Below are 23,066 nucleotides of genomic sequence, written 5' to 3'. Positions count from 1 at the left end.
CCTTTGGTCGTGCCTATACGTAACGATAGCAAACCATCTTGACTATGGTCAGAAGTCAGGCCTGGTTGTGCTTGAGGAGTTGAGCAACCATCCATGACTGATTGTGGCAAGTGCAGCTAAATCTGTCGTTCATAATGGCCAAAGAAGGGGATGTTTCTAAAAAACACAAAGGTCAGCAGCTCAAAATCTTGAGTGGCCAAAGCATGGATGGTTGCAGATTGATCGTATGGACCCCGAAAATCTTCCTTAGATAATATTGCTCTTGAAGCACCTTCCCATTTGTTCAATATAGCCAGATAAATTGGGCTCTAACCCTCTTTGTTAGACATATATAGGAGGTGTGTACCCTGAAAATTCAGCAGCTTCGCAATGTTGACGCCCCGGTTGCCAACTCTCTGAAGTTCCGAGTTTTTCATAAGATCGAATGCTCTCAGCAGCTTGTCTTTGCATCATGTCGGAAGTTTTAGCCGGCTTAGCTGCATCAATGAGGCTACCAGAGAGGGGATAAGCTTTAGCTACCGGAATTAACCCGACAAAAATATAAAAATTACCAGGTAATAAGATTTATCATGTGTCCACGGGTTCAGGTACTAATAACTTCAAAAGAAAATAGTATATGCTTTAATTTCTAACATTCATTTTTGGCTATACTAAATATAGTAAAGCATATAGAATTATTTTTAAATTAACCCATTTTTATAGAGTAGCTCACACTTAACCCATTTAAGAATGTAATTTCGAAATTAATCCAATTTGTGATGGTGTAGTAAAAAAAGCACAGGAAAATAAAATCTTTTTGAATTCTTGTATGCATTCCTATTGACTATATTTGATAATATCGACAGGAGGAAATGGGTCAAACGATGCAATCATAAGTAAGAACTAATTAAAAAGTGCACAAATCTATAATGGATTTTATTAAGCTATTTAAACCAATAACTAAACAACTCCGTTGATAAAACTAAATTACACATTAAACTTCTCCAACTGATAATCAAACGTTAGACAGGTTTTGATATGATGTTTTCCCGTTTATCTCCAACCGATCCATCGAAGGAACCACTGCAAAGAAAGGAAGATCATTGGTATTCTTCAGGGGAAATTTCATATAATGTAACGTTTACAACGAAGATTTTCTTTTTGGTAGAATAAACAACAGAAGATGAGTAGTCTTTGTTTTCTTTTCATCTATATATGCAGTAAAGGAGATATCTTTATTTAAACGATGATCATTACAACTCTCATCCTGATTGTTCCTTTGAGCAGATTGATTATTTCTTTCATAGAAGTCGGAGGCGAAAAAAGGAATATTTGAACAGATTTCTTCAATGGCTGCTCCGATCTGCTCCAATTGTCGAATATCCATCCGAATTCAGATAAGCAACTCCTCCTTCCGCTTTTTTGAGGATTCATTGAATGATTTCTTGTGCTAGTGCTTAGACCAATATATCATGTAGTTTAACAAAATGGACTTCAGCGCGAGCAATCGATCAATCTATATATGTTGCTTAAAACATAGATAAGAAAATGAGAGATGACTGACATTTGTTCTGTGCTGCATAATGTAGAGGCTTTGTATCTACACATTGGGACTATCAGGTGATTTATTGAAGTAGTAAGAGAAGCTGACTCTCAGTTTGCATTTTTGCGGTATTCCTTCTTGTCTTGCTTTCTTCGGTGTAATATGGTGATCATTAAGAAGTCTATAGGCAACCCTTGAGTGGGTTGGATGCTTGCCCTTACAATTGACATTGAAACTCGAGTCTGATAGAAGAATAAAAAGAAGGAAACTGATCATTTTAATTGATATCGTCTTCTGCTATTGATCTTCTGCCCTCTTGATATTTTTGCTGGTTTTGGCAAGTTTCTCCGTTTGGTTAAAGTCTTGAATTTGATTATTAATCAATTAGTGATTTGCACTAATCATTTCGATGAATTTCGATGAATTTTGTATCTGATTAATAAGAGAAGAAAAATCTTGTTTTATGATTTTGATGCAACAAAAGATGTGGTAATTCGGTACATCGAGAAAAACATGTTCTGACGACCCTGTCTCGAGGGAAACAGCATTCGGGGCACAACTCACCGCCTTCAGTTGTGAAAATACGAGATTTATGTCGAATTCTATCCTTTAGGGCCTCAAACGGGCATTTTTATGTTATTTGAGCGTTTTTGCAATTTTAGGAAAAGTTTATTTCTTTCGTGTAATTTAGGCGTTTTTAATCCTATTTAAGCGATGTAAGCCCTAGGGCTAAATATTTGTTATTTTTTAATAAAGTTTAGAGGTACTGTGCTTTTACGCCCATTTTCGGATTCAATTCGAGTTGGATGCCGATTTTCTAGGTATTCGAAGAATCAATAGGAAATTGAAGGTTGTAGTTCCGGTATTCTACGGAATCAACGGAACTGTGATACCAATTGAAACTGATATGAGGATTCAAAACGAAATCTTTCTTTCCAATCTTGAAAAATACATATATACCAAGTAGATCCATCCTGCTAGAACCAATATTCTACAGAAAATTATTTTGGACATAACTAATTTGAAGTTAAATATGTAAACAGATGAGGATATACTCAGAGTTACGCGCCTTTTTTGCCCAATTAGCTAGGTTGTTCTCATACTATTGATTTTCTTCTGGAGATGATCTTTTCGTGCAATAATCACTCTTCCACCACTGACCGGTATAGTGTCTGAGGATGCCGCGGTTTTCAACTCAAATTCTTGGCACACTGCACAGAGCATGCCCATGCCCATGTCCTTGAAGTTCCCTCCAGGTTATTATAAAGAAGCCATTTTTTGATGCATAAGAAGATGACCTCGGGACAGCTAGAGCATGAAAACAATGATGTATTCAACCCAAGTGACAACTATGTGAGAGAACACTGATCAAATTATAAGTAGATGTTGTAATATTCATTGAAGTACACTACATGAATTCAGCCTTACAGGGACCACAATTGAGGCGGAAAACTCTGTCTCTATACGATATAGAGACGGAAAAGTTTGTCTCAACGGGTCCGTCTAAAAAATATAGACAACCCCATTCCGTCTCTATAAGACATTATTCTTGTTGTGAAGGTGGCACATTGTAGTTGAAAACAAGGAAGAGATGAAGGTGGGGGTTTATATAGTTGAAAACGGAGGGGGAAGAATTAATCTATATTAACAATAAGAACATCAAAACATTCATCCAAAAGAAAAAAAAATAAAAAGAAAATCAAATCAAAATTGGAACGATTCTCCAGGATGATTGCTTATCTTTGTGTCAGTTTTGTTATGAAATCGGAAAAAGGTTGCCCTACTAGTCTCTGTTGCAGTATGAAGTCCATGCTCTATTTTCACGGTTCATTTAGTCCCTCTAGTTCATTTAGTCCCTCTATTATCAAACGCATATCCGCATTAAAGAAAGCACAAGACCAATTGATTCCAGGATCGATTGGCCTTCCATTGCAAGGGCAATTAAACACAAATTGATCTCTTTCTCTTACCAACTGATCCAAAATATGGAACCACTACAAACCAAGGAGGACTGTACTGCCAGGAAATCTCTTGTTCAGCATGCATCGAAAGATAGGATATGTTCTCTATGTATCGAAGAAATTGCAAAAGGAGCTGATCTGAAAGAATCTGAAGCACGCGTTGATTTGCAGCAACCACTCCTAATTATTCACTCAATAGTTGACTGGAAGTTGTTTCTACTAATGGAAGTGAATCGAGAAATCTGTCATTATTAAATGGAGGTGTAGCGTAGGTCCCGGATCTTTAGCGGGCTCACATCTTGGAATATATATATATATATATATATATATATATATATATGGGTGTACGTCAGGCCTGGTTGTGCTTGAGGAGTTGAGCAACCATCCATGACTGATTGTGGCAAGTGCAGCTAAATCTGTCGTTCATAATGGCCAAAGAAGGGGATGTTTCTAAAAAGCACAAAGGTCAGCAGCTCAAAATCTTGAGTGACCAAAGCATGGACAGTTGCAGATTGATCGTATGGACCCTGAAAATCTTCCTTAGATCTACAAATTGATAATATTGCTCTTGCAGCACCTTCCCATTTGTTCAATATAGCCAGATAAATTGGGTTCGCACCCTCTGTGTTAGACATATATAGGAGGTGTGCACCTGAAAACTCAGCAGCTTCGCAATGTTGACAACCCGGTTAGCCAGCTCTCAGAAGTGCCGAGTTTTTCATAAGATCCAACACTCTCAGCAGCTTGTTTTTGCCATCATGTCGGAAGTTTTAGGTGGCTTAGCTGCATCGATGAGGCTACCAGAGAGGGGATAAGCTTCAGCTACCGGAATTAACCCGACAAAAAAAGTAAAAACTACCAGGTAATAAGATTTATCATGTGTCCGCGGGTTCAGGTGCCGATGAGTTCAAGAGAAAGTAGTATATGCTTTAATTCCTAACATTCATTTTTGGCCATATTAAAGATAGTAAAGCATATAGACTTATTTTTAAATTAACCCATTTTTATAGAGTAGGTCACACGTAACCCATTTTAGAATGTAATTTTGAAATTAATCCAATTTGAAATAGTATAGTCAAAAAGCACAGGAAAATAAAATCGTTTTGAATTCTTGTATGCATTCCTATTGACTATATTTGATAATATCGACAGGAGGAAATGGGTCAAACGATGCAATTATAAATAATAACTAATTAAATAGTGCACAAATCTATCATGGATTTTATTAAGCTATTTAAACCAATAACTAAACAACTCCGTTGTTAAAACTAAATTATATATTAAACCTCTCCGTCGATAAAACTGAATCATATACTAAACCACTCCGTTGATAAAACTAAATAATATTTATATTCATAAAAAATTATGAAATGGAAATATCCAGTCATTATCGATTATGTTATTTAAGACATATACACAACTCTAAACATACGAGCCCGGAAAAGGTTCTAAACAAGTCCTCTCAACAATCTCATTCTAACTTCAGAATCAGTGAGCAACTTCGTTGACTTTGATTGAAAATGTGAGCCACTACTGTGGCATCGGTGGCAACCCGAGTATCAATGTAATGCATTGCTTGTGATGCAAAGAAATGGCATGTTGAATAGTTGTCGATAAGGAGAAGAACAACATCTATAACACTATTGAAATGGTACTAATTAAAGGATGATAACTCACCAATCGGGTCGAAAGTTTGAGTTAAAACCCGTCCTTTCCAGATCATTCAACAATCCTATACAAGAAAACCACACGGATGGCCTAAATGTTATTAAACCAATCTAAAATATGTTAAACTATGATTCAGTTGATAATCAAAGTTTAAACAGGTTTTGATATGATGTTTTCCCGTTTATCTTATTATGTAACGTTTACAACGAATATTTTCTTTTTGGTAGAATAAACAACAAAAGATGAGGAGTTTTTGTTTTCTTTTCATCTATATATGTAGCAAAGGAGATATCTTTATTTAAACGACGTTCATTACAACTCTCATCTTGATTGTTCCTTCGAGCAGGTTGATTATTTCTTTCGTAGAAGTCGGAGGCAAAGAAAGGAAGATTTGAACAGATTTCTTAAGCTGCCATCCTTACACCTCCCCTGTTATGCATCAATTGTTGAGAATTGAAGGAATTCACCATCATGGTGTTAGTCGGGGAGATGAATCCATTTAATTCACAGCAAGAGCATTTCTTCAATGGCTGCTCCGATCTACTCCAACTGTCGAATATCCTCCCGAATTAAGATAAGCAATTCCTCCTTCCGCTTGTTTGAGGATTCATTAAATGGTTTCTTGGGCTAGTGCATAGATCAATATATCATGTAGTTTAACAAAATGGACTTCAGTGCGAGCACTCAATCAATCTATATATGTTGCTTAAAACATAGATAAGAAAATGAGAGACGACTGACATCTGTTCTGTGCTGCGTAATGTAGAGGGTTTGTAACTACACATTAAAGAATTTTTTATCCGTAATGATCAAAGAAGAATTTTCACAGAGGTAGTTCACTTTAATCCAAGCTCTATGCTTCGATATCTTTATATCTGAGCTTGTTTGGATTAAGGAAATGGTTAAGCTTAATTTATTACGATTAAGCTTGAGACATAATACTTCTTGATAATTTTTTTAAAAAAATTTAGTTATAGAATCTGATTTGTCAAAAATTGCTGAACCCGTCACAATTTTGATGTGAAAATCAGGAATATCGTTGGGATAATCCTGGTTTTGAAATTTGACTTGCTAATCGGGAATATGGTCAAGATAGGACTCCAGTTGGCATGGGATCTAGGGCAGAGATCGTAGCCCTATCACTACGAGACTACCAAGGGGAAGCGGGATGTAAAGGGGCCATCATGAGGTGAGGGACATACGAGCCTTACTTAATCGGGGTGGACCATAGGGGTTCAATATGTCTATCAAGAAAGAAATGTGTGCAAATAGGTTAGCAAATTTTGCACTTGCAATGTCCATCGGCGTCCATAGGATGTCTGAGAGTCCTAATATAAGGATTCAACTTTTGCTTTTCCTAGGATCTCGTAGGGGCTGTCATGCCTCGCCTTTGTATTGTTCAATTTTATCGTCTAATGCAATCGGACTTTAGCCCCAAGTCAAGAATAAAGAAAAAGTAGATTTGCTAATGCATGTTACTGATTTTTCTTAACCTCAAAAGCATGGTTAAAAAATTTAAATACGAAAACAATTGGGCCGGGTCCTTGTTCCACCAATTCTGCCATTTTCAGTTTCAAGTCCAATTCCAATTATGTTTCCTTGTGACCCGATGAACCATGCGGGAGTATTATGCTTTGAGATAACGCCAAATAGATTCAATAAATAACGTCATGTCATATCGATTTCCATATACATTAGATATTTCACATTGAAAAATAAATTAGTGAAAGCAATGCACTGCGTGGAGAACGATTCTGATGTATAACTCAAAATCTTCTATATGACTTAACTTTCCAGTCCAATATATCATCCAACAAGCGCTTACAATTCAAGGAGTACTACAATCGAATTGCAATATTGTATGAGCCAGAATAAATTTTGAATGCAAAATGCAATCACTCTAAGTATTTCTTACTTCGTCCATTAACGGATGATCATATGGTTCCATTCGTCATGGCTCGATTATATGATCAATCGAAATGACCACGAGCCTCAGAGACAGCGAGAACGGATTTAACACATTGAATACAAACTTGGTCGGGCCTCTTACGCAAATCGGCTACGGACCCCACAAAATCATGGACCTTAAGATGACGTTCCTAATAAAGAGAGACAATGTTTAATTATGAAACAACATCCATAACAAGAGAGGGTGTTTTCCGAGAAATAGGAAATAGCGTAGTGCTGTACATCCTTATTTATCAACCAAAAGGTTGCAAGTTCAATTCTCATGATGAACCTCTCCGTGCCCCATTATTAACTATTACTAGAATTTTTATTTTGTTGTATTGGGATCATTGACTCTCCTTGGCAACCACCCCCACCCAAAAAAAAAAAAAGGGGACAGGGTGTTGTGCTGAAACTTATTCACCGCTTGTTTGTAATCGAAGGGAAATAGAGAAATATGAAAGGAAAAAGAAAATGTACATACCTGCACGAATGCATCGTGGCAAGGCTTCCCGACCTTGACAAGCTCGGCACAACATTCATTGGTCCATGGCAACCCAGTGTTATAAACCACCCTCTGACCCAAGGAACCCGCATTCTTTGGTCATTATTCCATTTGCACATGTCCTGATGTCGGGTTGTTGATGCGGAAGAAGATCTGGCAAGTCGGTACTTGGAGAAAATTAGATTCTGATGACTCTATTTTGAAGGAAATGGCCTCCGGAGCAAAACTCACTTCGCTGTGATTTTTCGATATTTAAGGCAAATTCCATTGTTTAGGGCCTCAAACAAGCAATTTATGTTAATTAGGGTATTTTTGCAATTTTAGGAAAGTTTAATTCTTTTTATTCAATTTAAGTTTTATGAAAGCCTATTTAAGTTTTGTGTAAGCCCTAGGGCTGAATGAGTCGTCTTTTGGATTATCAATAAAATTCAGAGCTTTTGTGCTTTGTCCAATCACGGATCGATTCGAGTTTGATGCCTATTTCCTAGTATTCGTATAATCAACAGGTATAGAAGGTCGTAACTCCGGTATTCGTGCGCGAATTAACGGATCTGTGACGGTTACTCGCGTTGTACGCTGCATTAGTTGTGCAGCCACGAGATTGAAATCGGTGGACAGTGCAACAATATTGATGATGAGGAGGATCATCAGAAAGCAAAACTCATTTATTGATCTCATGGCTTCTCGATCTTTCACTTTATTGGATGACTCTTCCAATATATAACTTGGTATTTATAGGCATGCAGAGTAGGACTTGAAATGACTGGAATAATTATATGGAAACAGGTTTATATGATCAATGAAGATATATGTAACGGTTTTATCATTAAATGAATGTAAGAATCGGAGAAGTGATTGCCTTGATCATTCGAAGATTTGCCAATTTATCATACATACCACAGTAGAGATGCACGCATCCGAGTATCTCGGTCAATTGCACTCTTAAGAGCATCATTGTCCATTGAAATACAAGCCTTTGAAAACTATCACCACACGAGTTGAGCAATCAACCAAACATCATGCCCCCAAATTGGGGCATCCCAGCTGCTGCGATCCCCAAATCGGGGTGGTGGTGATTGGGGGCAACCCCGCCGGCCCACCCCTGATTGGGGTCACCAGCCGACTCAGAGAAGGCCTGCGACCCCAATCGGGAGTGAGTGGCCGGTGGGGGCGCCCCCACCTTTTTTTCGATCCGATCTTAGCCCTTCCCCTTTTTTTCCTTTTAATTGTCTATAATTTTATTTAATCGGTTTTAAGTCCCTGAAGTTTTCATATCTATAAAACTATCCCATAAAAGTTGCTACATTTGCATTCCGTTCAATTTTTTATGGAATGTCGACGGCGTGCTGTGCAGTGAAAAAAAAATTGTATTGTATCGTGAAATTATTTGAATTTGTGCTGCAGTATGAAAACCGATAAAATTCCGTGCTGTGAACGAAACTATGCCGATTACAGTTGGATCTCCTGATAGGAGTTCCATTGGTGGTGAAGGGGAGACTGGTTCAACCCTTACGTTTTTTCCCATTCTCCGAAAGTTTATCGCGTAGTGATAATTCTTTGTAACCTATATATGCACACATATGATTCAACAACAATATTAACTGTAAATAAATAAACATTGATCACTTGTTTTTGTCAGATGATGGTTAATGATAGATTGGCTTCTGTTATCCATCGGTCCTTGAGGAGAAATTTGGGGGTTTTTATTCAAAATAATTTTATAGATTGCTACAACTGGTAGGAAGATTTTCTCTCTCGCATGTCCGTTGATCACGCTGTTTAGATGGAAAAAGAAAATAACAGGTTAATACCGACGTATGGCTGTAAATCTTTATAGGAAAGAACTTTCAATTAGTCAAGTTGTTTTGAACGTACGAATAATAAGGTTCAGTTATGTTGTTGGCTTCAAAATAGAAAATATAAACTTATTCGGCAATCTTCATTGTTTACTTTTTTTTTTTTGTGAACATTTCATCGTTTACTTTAATGAATAAGAGAACCCCAGCTGAAAAATATCAATGATCTTCCCCTTTTTGCAGCGGTTTCTTTGACGGATTGGTAAAAGAGTAAAAAAATAATCTTCTCATCTATGTAAAAATCAGTTCTCATTGAATCATAAATTATCTTATTTTAAGCCGGTTCAATGAAAATTATATTTGTATATGTATTTTTATGCGGGATTGTTGTCTTCTCTAGAATGATGATTCTCAACTCAAGCTTTTGACCCAATGGTTAAGTTGTCATCATGTGAATACTATTTAACTAACACATGCTATTCTTCTTCTTTTGAATAAGTATTCGACTTGCCATATCTCAATTCTCATTATCATGAGCATTTGCGTTTTTACAGATCAGGGCGTTTTCTCCTTGTAGCTGCATAAATGGGCGTCTCATCATTTCGAGGCAGTCACTCATTCTCCCGATAACTTCGCTGTCCCCGACATAGCAGCTGTCAGCAGTTAATTGGTGTTTGAATATTTGCCAACTTCTGACAAGGAAAGCAGGCAAAAGTACATGTACGCTCGGAGATATATCGCTCTTGATGGCTTTCAGATAATTAAGTAGTTTACCAAAAAAAGAGAATTCGATAAGTTCAAACATATGGTGGACATTAATTGTATACATGTATATCTATAAATCTATACTACTGTCGGGCCTCTCTCTCATCAGCGCTCTATCACGTTCTCCATACATCTTTTTTCTCTTTCATTTCTTTATTTATTTATTTTCCTTCTCCAACACTTTTCATTCACAATCCTCCCCTGGCCGGTCTTCCGCGGTGAGGAATCGTGGAACGTGGCCTGGGATGCTTAGCCTGGGCGGTGGCGGTGTCGGAGAAAAAGTGAGGTGTGTGAGGACAATTGTCCCACACCGGTCAAACAAAGAAAATTTAGGTCGTTAATATAAGATAAAGACCTAACAATCCATTGACTTAAGCCTTTAGGTTGTATATGGGCTCGAGTCCGAATTAGGCCCATTTTTATTTAAAAATTTATCTAACTGGCGGCATCGGCTGAACTTAGCTTGGCTACTGTTCGGAGTATTCTTTTGCCTCGCGCCGGTTAATTGGAATGACATCCTGTTGACATCTAGGCAGCTGACATAGAGGAGAAGCTCGGCACATGCGACTCCAACGATGCTGAACAGAACCATGCTGATTACAGAGTCACAAAGTCACAAGTGAGTGAATAAGAGCTGCTCATTGTTCGTCTGAATCATTCATGGGCAGCTCTAAAGACGAGACAATCAAATTAATACCTGCCTGCAGATGTTATGTATGCAAGCGAGAGGAAATGAATGTTCTGTTATTTTAATCATCTTGTAGCTGTAATTAATTAATTCCCCGATTTCATAGTTGAATTGCTCTGTTCTATCCTGGTGTACGATGATTTCTGTTTTGCTGGAGGTTGTATTGATAGTGAAGTGCATGATGAAACAGTTTACTAATTCCACCAATTTCGATTTCAAATCCAATTCCAATATCAGTTCCGATTCTGTTTCCACGTGAACCGATGAACCAAATGGAAGTATTATGCTTTGAGATGCAGCCCAACAGATGTACAATTGTATTCCTGTTCTGGCTCAATATATAATGTCATATATCGCATCGATTTCCATATATATTATATATATTATATGAAAGAAAAAAAATTTAGTGAAAGCAATGAACTTCTGCGGGAGAGCGAGTCTGATATCCAACACTAAATCTTTTATTGGCTGGGCTATGACTTAACTTCCCAGTCCAAATATATCATCCAACAAGCGATTACAACTGAAGGAGTACCACAATTGAATTGCCCCATACGAATTTTTTGAAAGCAAAATGTCATCACCCCGTGTATACCGTACTTCCTCCAATATAAGACTCCATTTGTCATGGCCCAATCATATGATCAGTCGAAATGTGCAGGAGCCTGAGCGGGAGGATGAATGGAGTTAACGCATTGAGTCCAAACTTGGTCGCTTCTCTTAAGTAAATCTTCAGCGGATCCCACAAAATCATGGACCTTAAGATGACGTTCCTAATAATGAGAGAGATAATGTTTAATTGTGAAACTTCATCCACAAAAGGAGATGTGTTTTCCTGAAACTTATTCATTGCTAGTTTGTAATCAAAGGGAAATAGAGAAGTATGAGAATAGAAAATTGTCGTACATACCTGCACGTATGCATCGTGGCAGGGCTTCCCGACCTTTACAAGTTCTGCGCAGCAATCTTTGGTTGGTGGCGGCCCTACGTTCATAGCCACCCTCAAACGGATGGACTCTCCACATTGTTTGGTCATTGTTCCATCTGCACATGTCTTGACGTCAACTTGTGCAGCCACAGGATTGAGGTTGGTGGACAGTGCAACTATATTGATGATGAGGAGGATCATCAGAGAGCAAAACCCCTTTAACGATTCCATGGCTTCTCACTCTTTCGCTTTATTGGATGACTCTATTCTAATAAAGTTATGAAACTTTGTTATTTGTCTTGATAGAACTATCACTTGGTATTTATATAGGTGTGCAGATTAGGATCCGACTTGCAATGATTGAATATAAATTAATGGAAACAGGTTTAGCTGATCAATGAAGATATGTAACGGTTTATCATTAATTGAAAGTAAGAATTACTCATGTAACTTTTTATTGGAAGCATGCTATATTAGTAATTATCATATTGCAACGTACGTCTTAGCTTCCGGTTTAGTTATCTTTTTCTAGGCGTCTTCATTTCCAGAATAAAAACAAAAACGAGTATCTCGGCCAATTGCACTCATATAGTGCATATGTGTACGATACAATTATAAATAAATTAGGATAAACCGCATCATATCTTCATAGTCACCCGCCATGGCCGCATGGAATGCAGTCATTCCTTTTCATTCGCTTTTTGAACGACAATAGTTATTCAATATGCAATTAGCAACATCCTTGTATCCTCTCTGCAGTGGATTTTAAATTTCCCATCGAGTCAGAGATTAGACGGTGCTTTATACCATGAGGAGAAATTCAAGTCCGCTGTGTGCATCATTGAGGAGAGTATACAAAGATGTTGATACTTATATATTCAGTCACTCGAAAAGCAAATGTTGAGAACCATCGAGAATGACAGCACTGCATGTGGCCATGGCGTGCATGAATGTGACAATGAAGTTAGGTGGTTTATCCTACTTTATTTAAACGTGTATTGTTCAGACATGCCCAATATGATGCTTATACGTATATTGAAAAAGATTTGCATAACGAATGAATTAATCTTGCAATTAAATTTCCTACACGTCTTTATTTTTAGGAAAAAAAAAAGAAATTAAGGGTCTCCCTTATACTTGAAAATAAATAAATAAATAAATAAATAAATATAAGAAGGTATAGCGCCATCGGTGCACAATCTCACTTGATAATAGATTTCAGGTTCGATACTCGGTGGGACTATCCATTCCCTTTTATTAGCTATTAGTATTTTTAGTTTATAACACTAGGACTAGACCTCCCTTGTAACTAGAAAAAGAAGAAATAAATACCATTGTTCACCCCTTGAAACTGCACAGTCACGTATCTTTATTACCAACACCAGGATATGGGTCAGAGTTCTTTGCCACTCCTGTGTTTCTTTTCCTTCTTGCCTCTGAGCTTGAATTTAATAAATGGTTAATATGAAATGTTTATTTATTTACTTTTTTATTATTGTATCTTAATATTATCGGAAATGCAAAATCCTCCCACCACTCGATAAAGGTGCGCCTAATAATGCTCCTAACACTCGAGAAAGAAGGCGTATTGTAGTAGCATCCACCCTTGCTTAGGAATGAAAAAGTTTCGGATTTGATTCTCACTTGTGGGACTATACATCAATGCCCCTCTATTTAAAAATAGATATAGATTTTTATTTCCTTGAACTCTCTTATAAGCCTCTACTGTAATGGAAAAAGAATTCTCAAAACATTCACATATATTAAATAGCCCTTGAATGTGTGCACATTACAATTTAAGTCTTTGTTAGTAGGATTTGATAAGTAGGAGGATTTCAAAGTTAACTATTAGGAGTATGTATAATTTACTCAAATTAAAGACATGTAATTTACTTAATACTTGCTCCTTTGATCGAACAAGTTACCTTCACATGAGATGCCCATGGATTCAAGCTATTACACTAACTGATGGACATGGTGCGATCCTTTTGCAATATGAAAATTGACGTTTCTCCTATTCTATATGTGAAGAGTGAAATCAAGATGTTCCGGATTAGTGGAGTCTCTCTATTTTTTAAATTTCAAATGGTTAAAAGAGGGTAGGACATAACTTATCCAATCTCCATGCCAAACCATGTCACGCGATTGATGTCTACTAGAAATCGGGTCGGCAAGAAAAAATTGTTCCCATGATCAATTTTTGTTTCTAAGTCCTCTGTGTGTTTGCCAATTTTTGTCATTTCGAATTTGTATTTATGAAATTTCACTTAATTCCAGAGAAAAATCTTTTGGAAAGAAAAAAGGAAAAAAGTTCCATTTATTAATTTGAAGTATATGTCAGTTTTGCTCCTATATTTTAATGACTTCAAATTATTTTCTTACCTTTGCAAGACAGTTTGTTAATATTGTTATTCCTTTTAAAAGCTTTCATAATTTTGACCCCAATGAATTTGGCTATTGAAACAAAACATTTTTTTTTTTTTGCAAATCAAAGTATAAACGGAATGCATAACTCATCATAATTATTTATCTTAACTGACCTATGATTTGGCCAAAAAAGAAACTGACCTATGATATATTTATTAGAGTTGATCCTCTTTATAAGGTCGTCATTGTTTTTGGCCTTTCAGATTTCATAGAAAGGGAAAAAGAGAAAAAGAAAACAAAGAAATCAAATGGCAATGAAGAAGACAACGCTTGCGTCTTTTATCTTAGCATTGGTCCTGATAGCTCTTGCTGAATCGGGCAACGCGAGCAAGTGCGTGGACACCTGTACGCCCGGTTGTATGGTGCAAACCAAGGGGAAGGGGACCTGGGAGGAATGCAAAGCTGCATGTGAAGACTTGTGTTTTCACATGGATAGGAGCCCAGGCCGTAATTGCTGGGCGGATTGGATGTGTGACTGGGGCGACTGGGCATAATTTCATCTGGGCGTGCGTTTCATCCTATTCATAAGATACTTTAATTTTTCTTCTGAATTACTCAATTAATATTGTATTTATCAATGTTTGTGGGGGTACCTCCATGTTTTATGTAACTACGGACACGTTCCGTTTTTCTTACAAACCGTTGCCATGCGTGTGGCTGCTTAAATAATCATTGCTTATCATATGCCACCTCGTGGTCTCGTAATTGTTTCTTGTTGGTGCACTGTGAGTAGCAACTAAATCCAAGAAAAGGTTTGTTATTTTATTGGTACTAGTTGTGTAGCTCGCGCGCAGCGCAAGTACTTGTGTACTTTTACTTTTCGTTGGTACTTTGTATATTAAATTTGTGAATTCCATTGGTAATAATAATGGATAATGATAGAGGAGATGAAATATCAATAAGTTTCAGAATATTTTGAAGTAATACACGTACATTTATATACATTTATATATATATATATATATGTATTTTTAGGGGTAGATGTTTCGGCATTTATCTTAGATTGATAGTCATGAATTGAGTCGAAAAATCTAAATATTCAAAGAGCAAGAAGATAAAAGAAGAAGAAATAGACAGAGGGATTGAAATTAGAAAATGGAATAACACTTGACTGAAATAAATACGGGCTGTTCATCCAAAAAATAAACTTAGGCTATTTATTGATGTAAGGAAGTCAAATGGACAATCAATGAGGTGCTACGGCAATGCTTGAAAATACTTGGTGAATGGCTCTCGTTTAAAGAACCGAGACTTCTTGTCGTATGTGATTTAGGAGTATTTCAAATACATATATATGTAGATTGAGTTAATTTTAAGCAATTTAAGGTGCAACCCCTTCCAAAGAGATTGCATCTGCGGTCTTCCCAAGAACACTCTAATTTTGTTCTTTTTTAGGATGCTTAATTGGGTGAAAATGCCTTAATTTAGTTGGCTAAGCTCATGGCGGTCTAGGAATTTGGCTCCAATTGGATTACGTTAGTTAAAATGGGTTGAATAATTAGAATCAGTGAATCTCTGCTTGTGTCTGCTCGTGTTTTTGCCTTGGCCCGAAATGCCTTTTTGAGGTTTAAATGTCAATCGGGTGTTTAGTTGATTAATTGAAGTTCAATTTGGCTAATTATGTAAATTCGACGCTTAGTTATATGAGGAATTGGGTCACTAATTCACCCACATAGAGACGTCCCAGGTTTAGAGAAGTCCTAGGTTTAATTTTGCAAAATGCTATATCTTAGCCTTGAGAGAATTAGGACTTTTCTTATCCTTGGGATTTAATTCGACTAATCACATCACTTGGCTTAATAAAGTTGGAAAAAATTTCAAGAAGATAAAAGATGAAATAAAATTTGGTTAGACTTAGGATTTGGACTTAGAATATTTTCTGGGCTATGAGCCTTGGGCCTATCTTGGTTTATGGGCCCCAGGCCCACTTTGGTCTTAGGAATTCACTTGGCCCATTTGATGGTATTGGGCCAAACAAGACCCATTTGGCCCAATTGTGATGTATGTGATGAATGAATGGTGAATGTACATGGATCTATGAATGGATGTATTGGGGTAATTGTAAAGAATGAATGGAAGCCCATCTTGAAATTGTAATTCGTATTTTGTATACATTATACACGAATAAGACTCTTGACCTTAGGATGAAACAATTAGACTTTACACTTTTAAAATTGACAAGTTAAGAAATGAACTAGAGGATTGTGGTATCGATTCCTCCGAGACTATTGCTTGCGAGCGATAGGATCGTAATAGAACTCCCGAATTCGGATCACTAGTTCAAGACCAACAATTAAATCCCTAGGTAGTTAGTGTCATGACCCCATAATGAATTAAATATGTGGTTTACCAGCCTATGAAAACGTTTAGTGGTGACTCCAAACCGGTCCCAAATAATCGAACTAATCTAACCCCAAGTTGGTCATAAATTACCCTCGGACACACGCCATCACTTTTGATTATCTTGTTGTTTGATGATGCCGTAATTGATCACATATTAGTTATCAACTAATGAATCTTCACTTTCTTTTTTTTCTATTTTACAAATATATATATATATATATATATATTTGTAGTATGCAGCACAATTATAGGGAAACTTAAAAGCATCTTAGGTTGGTAGCTCATGCTAAATTGAATTCCAAAGTAGTGCCTTTTTGCTAAATTAAGCATGAAAAGTGATAAAATTTAGGATTTAGTCATTGATGTTATTATAAGGTTTGCTCTATCTGTCATTTAAATATTTCCTTCAGTTAAACTTTTTTCATTGCCAAAATATGGTTCATGAAAAGTACGGTTACTGGTCACGCTATCATCATTATTTATCTCTATATACTAAGTGAGCTTCCATTTTTATGTGTCTATCCTTCAATAATGTATTGTAGAACTTAACTTTTTATTGCACCATTTTATTCATATTCCAGGTCAGACATTGACATCGAAACTCTTCACACCATTTTTTATCCTAATTCTCTCTCTATTTTTTTTTCTATAACTTGCAAACTCTGGCAAAATATATAATATAAAAACAATTAAAATATTAAAATGCAAAATATTTAAAAAAAAAAGAAGAGGAGGGACACTGTAGAGGGAGAAAGTGAATCTACTTGGTCGAGGTTTTGAAGTGTCTCTACACATTCAACTGAATGTTGGCAGCCAAAACAGGCGTTACCAAGATTTTTGCCATTTATATTTGCTGAGCTGTGAAACTTTCTCTTCAGATTGAAAATTGCTTTTACTTCCGAACGTTCTCACCTCTAACAAGTCCTCAACAGATCTATATTGCTAATTAGGCATCTTGCTTTGATCCAAATTACGTCTTTGACAAATTAAGTTAATTCATTTGACTTAGGTGGTGTTTGATAAATCAAGTGCTTAAAAATTAAACACTTAATTAGTTAAGGGATGAAATATATGGGAGGTGGAGAGGAAGGACAAGGATGATAAAAGTTTTCTGAGGAGCAAAGAGTACCGGTAAGTGAAAAATAACTTATTTTATTAAGTCAAATTTTTTTTATTTATTTCATTAATTGATTTTTTACTTAATAATTAAGTAATTTAGAACTTCATTTCTTATCTTTTTCTGTTTCTTCCATGCACTTTCCCTTATGACTGACTTATAACTAACTCTGAAGCACTTATTTAATTAAGTTAAAACAAACACACCGTTATTCCTTTGGATTTCTTTCCTTGCGCATGCATCTGTAGTATTAAATGTTTTAGTCATTTTACCAATCAGGTTTTGGGAGTACTTTAAGCTTGAGCCAGTTACTAAATATCTTTTGGCAACTATTTATATTTTCCCATATTTTTGCTCTAGAATTGCTAAAAGGGAGTGAATTTTCCAGGTATGTTCTTCTTTGTTCTATTTGCAGTTACATCGCTAAGAAAATCTTGGTTTCGGATTCCGATGTTATCCCATGCAATTTGGAATGGAGTTAAATTCTCCTATGCATTTTGGGCTCTACAGGATTACAACATTCATGGTTCGGGAAGGATCTTTTTGTCTAGATAGTGTCCAAATATATAGTTGAAAGTTTCAGAATTTTTAAAATATATTTCAATATTAAATAAAATATTATAATCTAGTACTGGGATCACCCTTTGCCCGAAGTCGCAGGCAATCACTCCTCTCCGATCTCCAAACTGTGAGATGTGAGCCTCCTCAATGACCACCACTAGAACAATTTACGCCCATGGAATCATGAAAAATATGGCCAACCAATTCGAGATGAACTCAGGGCTTTAGAGGCTTGCCCTTTCCCTTGAGGCAGATATTGTAAGCCTCAACACTCCTCTCATAGATATTCCCCCTCCATGGTCTAAATTTCGGGACACGTGAGAGCCCGTAAGCTGCTGCTCTGTTGCACTTCTCGCCCATCTTTACAAGCTTATTGCAGCAGTCTTTCGTGATGTCATCCCGAGCATAGAAAACATAATCATATACCATCTGCCCGTACTCATTAGTCAGTGTCCTTCCGCACTGCCTCAAGAACTTCCAAAGGCCCTTCACTGGTTCGGGAGGTAGATGTTTCCCTACCCAAGGTGGAGGGATCGGCTTTGCCTCGACGAAAATTGCCCCACATATTATCAGCAACGTGACGATTGCTGAGAGGAGATTGTCCTTCTTTGCCATTGTTGCTTGAAGCTCTCGTTAATTTATCTAATAGAATTATATGTGTGTGTATATATACACATCTTTGTATATCGTTAATGAAGAAAGCCTCTAAATGATTGATGATGGAATGAATATCCAGCGGATTTGAGGAGTAATTAATATGTTAATAACTTACTTGTTAGTTTCCCCATCATGATTGATTCATAATAATAGCAATTGAAACGAATTTTGTAGATTATCGCGCGACTGTTACATATTATTAGAAGAGTTCGTCGAATGACCACCATAGCGAGGTGAAATTACGAGAAGATGAACGAATTAAATTGAAAAATTTCACGGTCACATCCTAAAACAATCTCTTATACTTACGCCCGCGTTTTGCCCGGTGCAAAAACTGCCTTAAATAATTTTAAAAAAAATATATGCGATATCGAGAAAGTAATATTTCTTATTTCTTTTATTTCTTAACAATAATAATATCATAAGATAATGGGTTTGGAGTGTTCATGAATTCATAAAGAATAAATTCCTTATTATAATATAACTATCATTGTTATCTTCAATTAATCTTATTATATAAACTCAAATAATAGAAAAAATCAAATATATAAAAAAAAAACCTTCAAAATATAACATGGTGGTATGATTTTTTCATACGATGACTGCTCTTCTTTACCGGTCTATATTTTATATATAGCTACAATAATTTTACATACTAGATGACGCAGCAATTCTATTTATAAAATCTAAACATCTACATATCTCGACAATCTCTACTTTCTTTGTGTACTCTAGCATAAGGATACGAAATTATATGTATAATTGTATATATTTTTTAAATATGTTCCTTTTATATAGACTCATTCAAATTTCTAAAACTTTCTAGATATATTAACGTCATAATCATTATTTGATAATTATTTTTTACTGAATTTCCTTTAACACTAAACTCGAGCTTAGGATTTTTCGATCTATTAAAATTTAGTATAATTTATCATGTCAATTCAGTTGATATCCACGCATATTTAGTTTCGAGGTAGTCAAGAGTGCGCCTCATGTTAATTGGGCCAAAGAGTGGCCTGATCTAGTTCCGAGGTAGCTAAAAGTACACCTCTAGTTAGGCCCGAGTGTGGAGCTCGAGACTAGTTTGATATTTGTCCCCTCTTGCACGAGCACAGAAGAGGATGTCTGTCTCATTGTCAGTTGTTAAGGATGGGTGTTTAAGGGCACGTGACACGTGTTGAACCACATATTGCCGCGTGAGGGCGGGTGTTGAGATATGTTATCACACATGGAAAAATTGAGAAAGAAACCACAAGCTTATATGAAACTTGGGTCCTGTAACCATCAGTTTAAACTTTTGGGTTGCAGATGGGCTCAAGTTTGTATAGGCCTAAGTGAGAATTTTTACATGGTATCAAAGCGGGTTAAATTTCCGCGAGCCCGTGTGGGAACTCACACCGCGCCAAGCCCAGTATGCCCGAGTGTAGCAAAAAAGAGCGCCTCGTGGCTAGTCCCCCCTCGCCCGAGTAGGAAAGAGAAGCCTGACTCAAGGTCAGTAGTCGAGGGCGAGTATCTAAGGACACGTGACAACGTGTAGGCAAAAATAGACTACACGTTGCATGTGAGGGCGGGTGTTGAGGATGTTAATCCCACATTAGAAAAATGAATGAATATCCATGGGTTTGTATGAGACTTGGATACCACCACTTATTAGTTTGAATTTTTAAATGGAAATGGACCCAAGCCTGTATAAGCCAAATTGAAATTTAATACGGTATCAGAGCGGGTTCCACTTCCGCATGCTCACGTGGGCTCACACTACGCCGACCCAATATCGAGAGCAGCCAAGAGAGCGCCTCGTATTAGTCCCCCTCACTCGAGCAAAGAAGATGAGCCCGGCTCGAGGTCAGTTGTTGGGGGCGGATATTTAAGGGCATGTAACAACGTGTAGGCAGAAATAGACCACACGTTACACGTGAGGACGGGTGTTAGGAATTATAATACCACATAGAAAAATAAAAGAATATTTATGAATTTATATGAGACTTTGATACCACCACTTACCAGTTTGAATTTTTAAGTGCATATAAACCCAGGTCTATATAAGCCCAATGAAAATTTAATAAAGAGGAATAAAACTTATTATAAACACAGATTCAATTCTACAATTTTAATGTTTATAGTTGGTGAAACTCATTCCTTTTATATGCCCACGTCTTTCTTCTTGATTTTTCAAAGTGAGTTTTAATTTAAACTCAACAATAGACATATTTATTGCTTTAAATATGCTAAATAAGGGTTGACTCTTGAGTATAAAACCTATAGTTTTATTCTTAAAAAGCATGCACGAATATGTAAGGTTTGAAAGTCTACAATAATATTAAATAAAGAATAACATGATATAGTTTAAGAAAATAAAAATGTTTGCATTTTATAAATTTATGAATAAGAAATTAAACATGGAATCTATTTTCATAATTGTGTCTTTTTATGTTTATAGAGTGAGAAAGATATTACTTATAACAAAAAATAATGTGTACAATTAATAGAAAGATATAACATAGAGGAGAAAACTCTGAGAATGAAAAATAAGTAATACTGTAATTGTTACTTTTATAGAAAATAAAGTATAGGTTTTATGTTTAACTCTTTAAAAAAAGATGAAATGGATATAGAGGATAAAGTAAAAATGCATAGAGTGAAATCTTATAGTAATCGATTAAAAAACAGAAAAAAAAAATCTTGTATACGATAGAGATGAAAAATGTGACGTTATGTTTAATTGGGAACGTTAGAGGTTTGCATCCATAGATCACAAGATTATTATCATTATTATTTTTCGAAAACTAAAAGTGGGAGTTGAATTCGACGTGGACCGGACAGGCAACCTTCTGATGGTGTGACATTATTAGTATATAGTAATCATAAAAATGAAAGAAGTAGGAAACTCTTGTATATGGAATAAATAGAGGTATTTACCTAAAATGGCTCATGGTTTGTCCGTTTTGTCAAATTTATCCTATGCTTTTTTTTGTCAAATCTATCACATGATTTACTTTTTGCATCAAATCTATCTCGGCGTTATCTTTTCCATCGACATCTAACGGCCGTACTGACATGGTGCCTACGTGGCAAGTGTGGCCCACTATCTCTCCACATGCTACTTCAGCACGGCCATTAGATGTCGACGGAAAAGATAACGCCGAGATAAATTTGATGCAAAAAGTAAACCATGTGATAGATTTGACAAAAAAAAAGTATATGATAGATTTGACAAAACGGACAAACCATGAGCCATTTTAGGTAAAAACCCCGAATAAATAAGAATTTCTCTAGAGAATAGTAAGATACTTTTTTAAGGAATAAGTGATCCGAAATTACCCAATTGATTAACCGGGTTACTCGATACCTTGCCGGGTTTAAAAACACCACACAAAAAGTGGAAATAAAAATTGAAAAATTAGAAAAATGAAGCATCTGGAAGTGGAACGCTTTGCGGCCCAAAATTTGAAAAGGAAAAATTGCATATATTCTAATTTGTATAGTATTTTCAAAATACCAAACTTCATCTAAATTTTCTAGATAAAAACTTTAAGAAAAAATATTTTCTAGAAATAACAGGTCTGAGTATAACAACGAGATCATTTGCCCGATGGGTCGGCCAGGTTAGTTGCCATCTTATTTGAGTCAGCTTGAAAAACACTATCTAATGAAGGACACTTAAAAAAAAATCCATTGATTGGGGGCACTTTACCCCTGAGTGGTTCGACGTGCCTCTAAGTACATTAGTTAGATCCGTTGGACTTAAGGATAATCATGGGGCAGATCGAAAATATTAAGTACATTGCTGGCTTGCTATATGAGGGGGTTGGCTATATTGCGACCATACAAATACATTTACCTAGACTGACCAATCGCATTGATTCAACAGAATTATCCTGAACAAGCAAATATTGCATAGGAAAACGGAAAGCTAAAATGAATCGCAAAGCGATATCAAAAGTCAATTAGTAAAGATTTCTAGATCTAAAAAAAAAAATCTGGTGTGCTTAATAAACAGTAAATTTATTTTGCAAAATTAGCGACTAACCTACAAATAGTTAGGCACTTATCTAACCCAGAAACTTAACCCAATAACTGGTGAAATCTTCTCCTTTCATATTTTATTAAGATTTTTTTTTTGTACTTTCGGACATGGGAGGACCAATCCTTCAATATATATTATTCTTCAACTAAAC

At 36.1% G+C, this 23,066-nt stretch overlaps 1 protein-coding gene across 1 annotated transcript; it reads right to left on the bottom strand.

Annotated features, from left to right (window-relative positions):
• Positions 1-11,118: 11,118 nt before the first annotated feature.
• On the bottom strand, positions 11,119-12,056 carry LOC116201646 (protein DOWN-REGULATED IN DIF1 11-like). Its single transcript, XM_031532937.1, has 2 exons — positions 11,763-12,056; positions 11,119-11,625 (listed from the first exon to the last, which is right to left on the bottom strand). The coding sequence occupies exons 1-2, from the start codon at positions 12,009-12,011 to the stop codon at positions 11,497-11,499; spliced, it is 378 nt and encodes a 125-aa protein (XP_031388797.1). The 5' UTR covers positions 12,012-12,056; the 3' UTR covers positions 11,119-11,496.
• Between the last annotated feature and the right edge of the window lie 11,010 nt (positions 12,057-23,066).

This window comes from Punica granatum, chromosome 3 (assembly GCF_007655135.1).
Source record: "Punica granatum isolate Tunisia-2019 chromosome 3, ASM765513v2, whole genome shotgun sequence".
In the NCBI taxonomy this organism is placed as follows: domain Eukaryota; kingdom Viridiplantae; phylum Streptophyta; class Magnoliopsida; order Myrtales; family Lythraceae; genus Punica; species Punica granatum.
The sequence above is the reverse complement of the archived record's forward strand: the minus strand, read 5'-3'. Positions and strand labels throughout refer to the sequence as shown.

Bases quoted from the DNA above. Each gene is read 5' to 3' on its own strand.
- LOC116201646 (XM_031532937.1), bottom strand. From the start codon at position 12,011: ATGGAATCGTTAAAGGGGTTTTGCTCTCTGATGATCCTCCTCATCATC. The intron at 11,626-11,762 runs GTATGTACGACA...TCTCATTATTAG, and splicing joins GCCACGATGCATACGTGCAG to GAACGTCATCTTAAGGTCCA.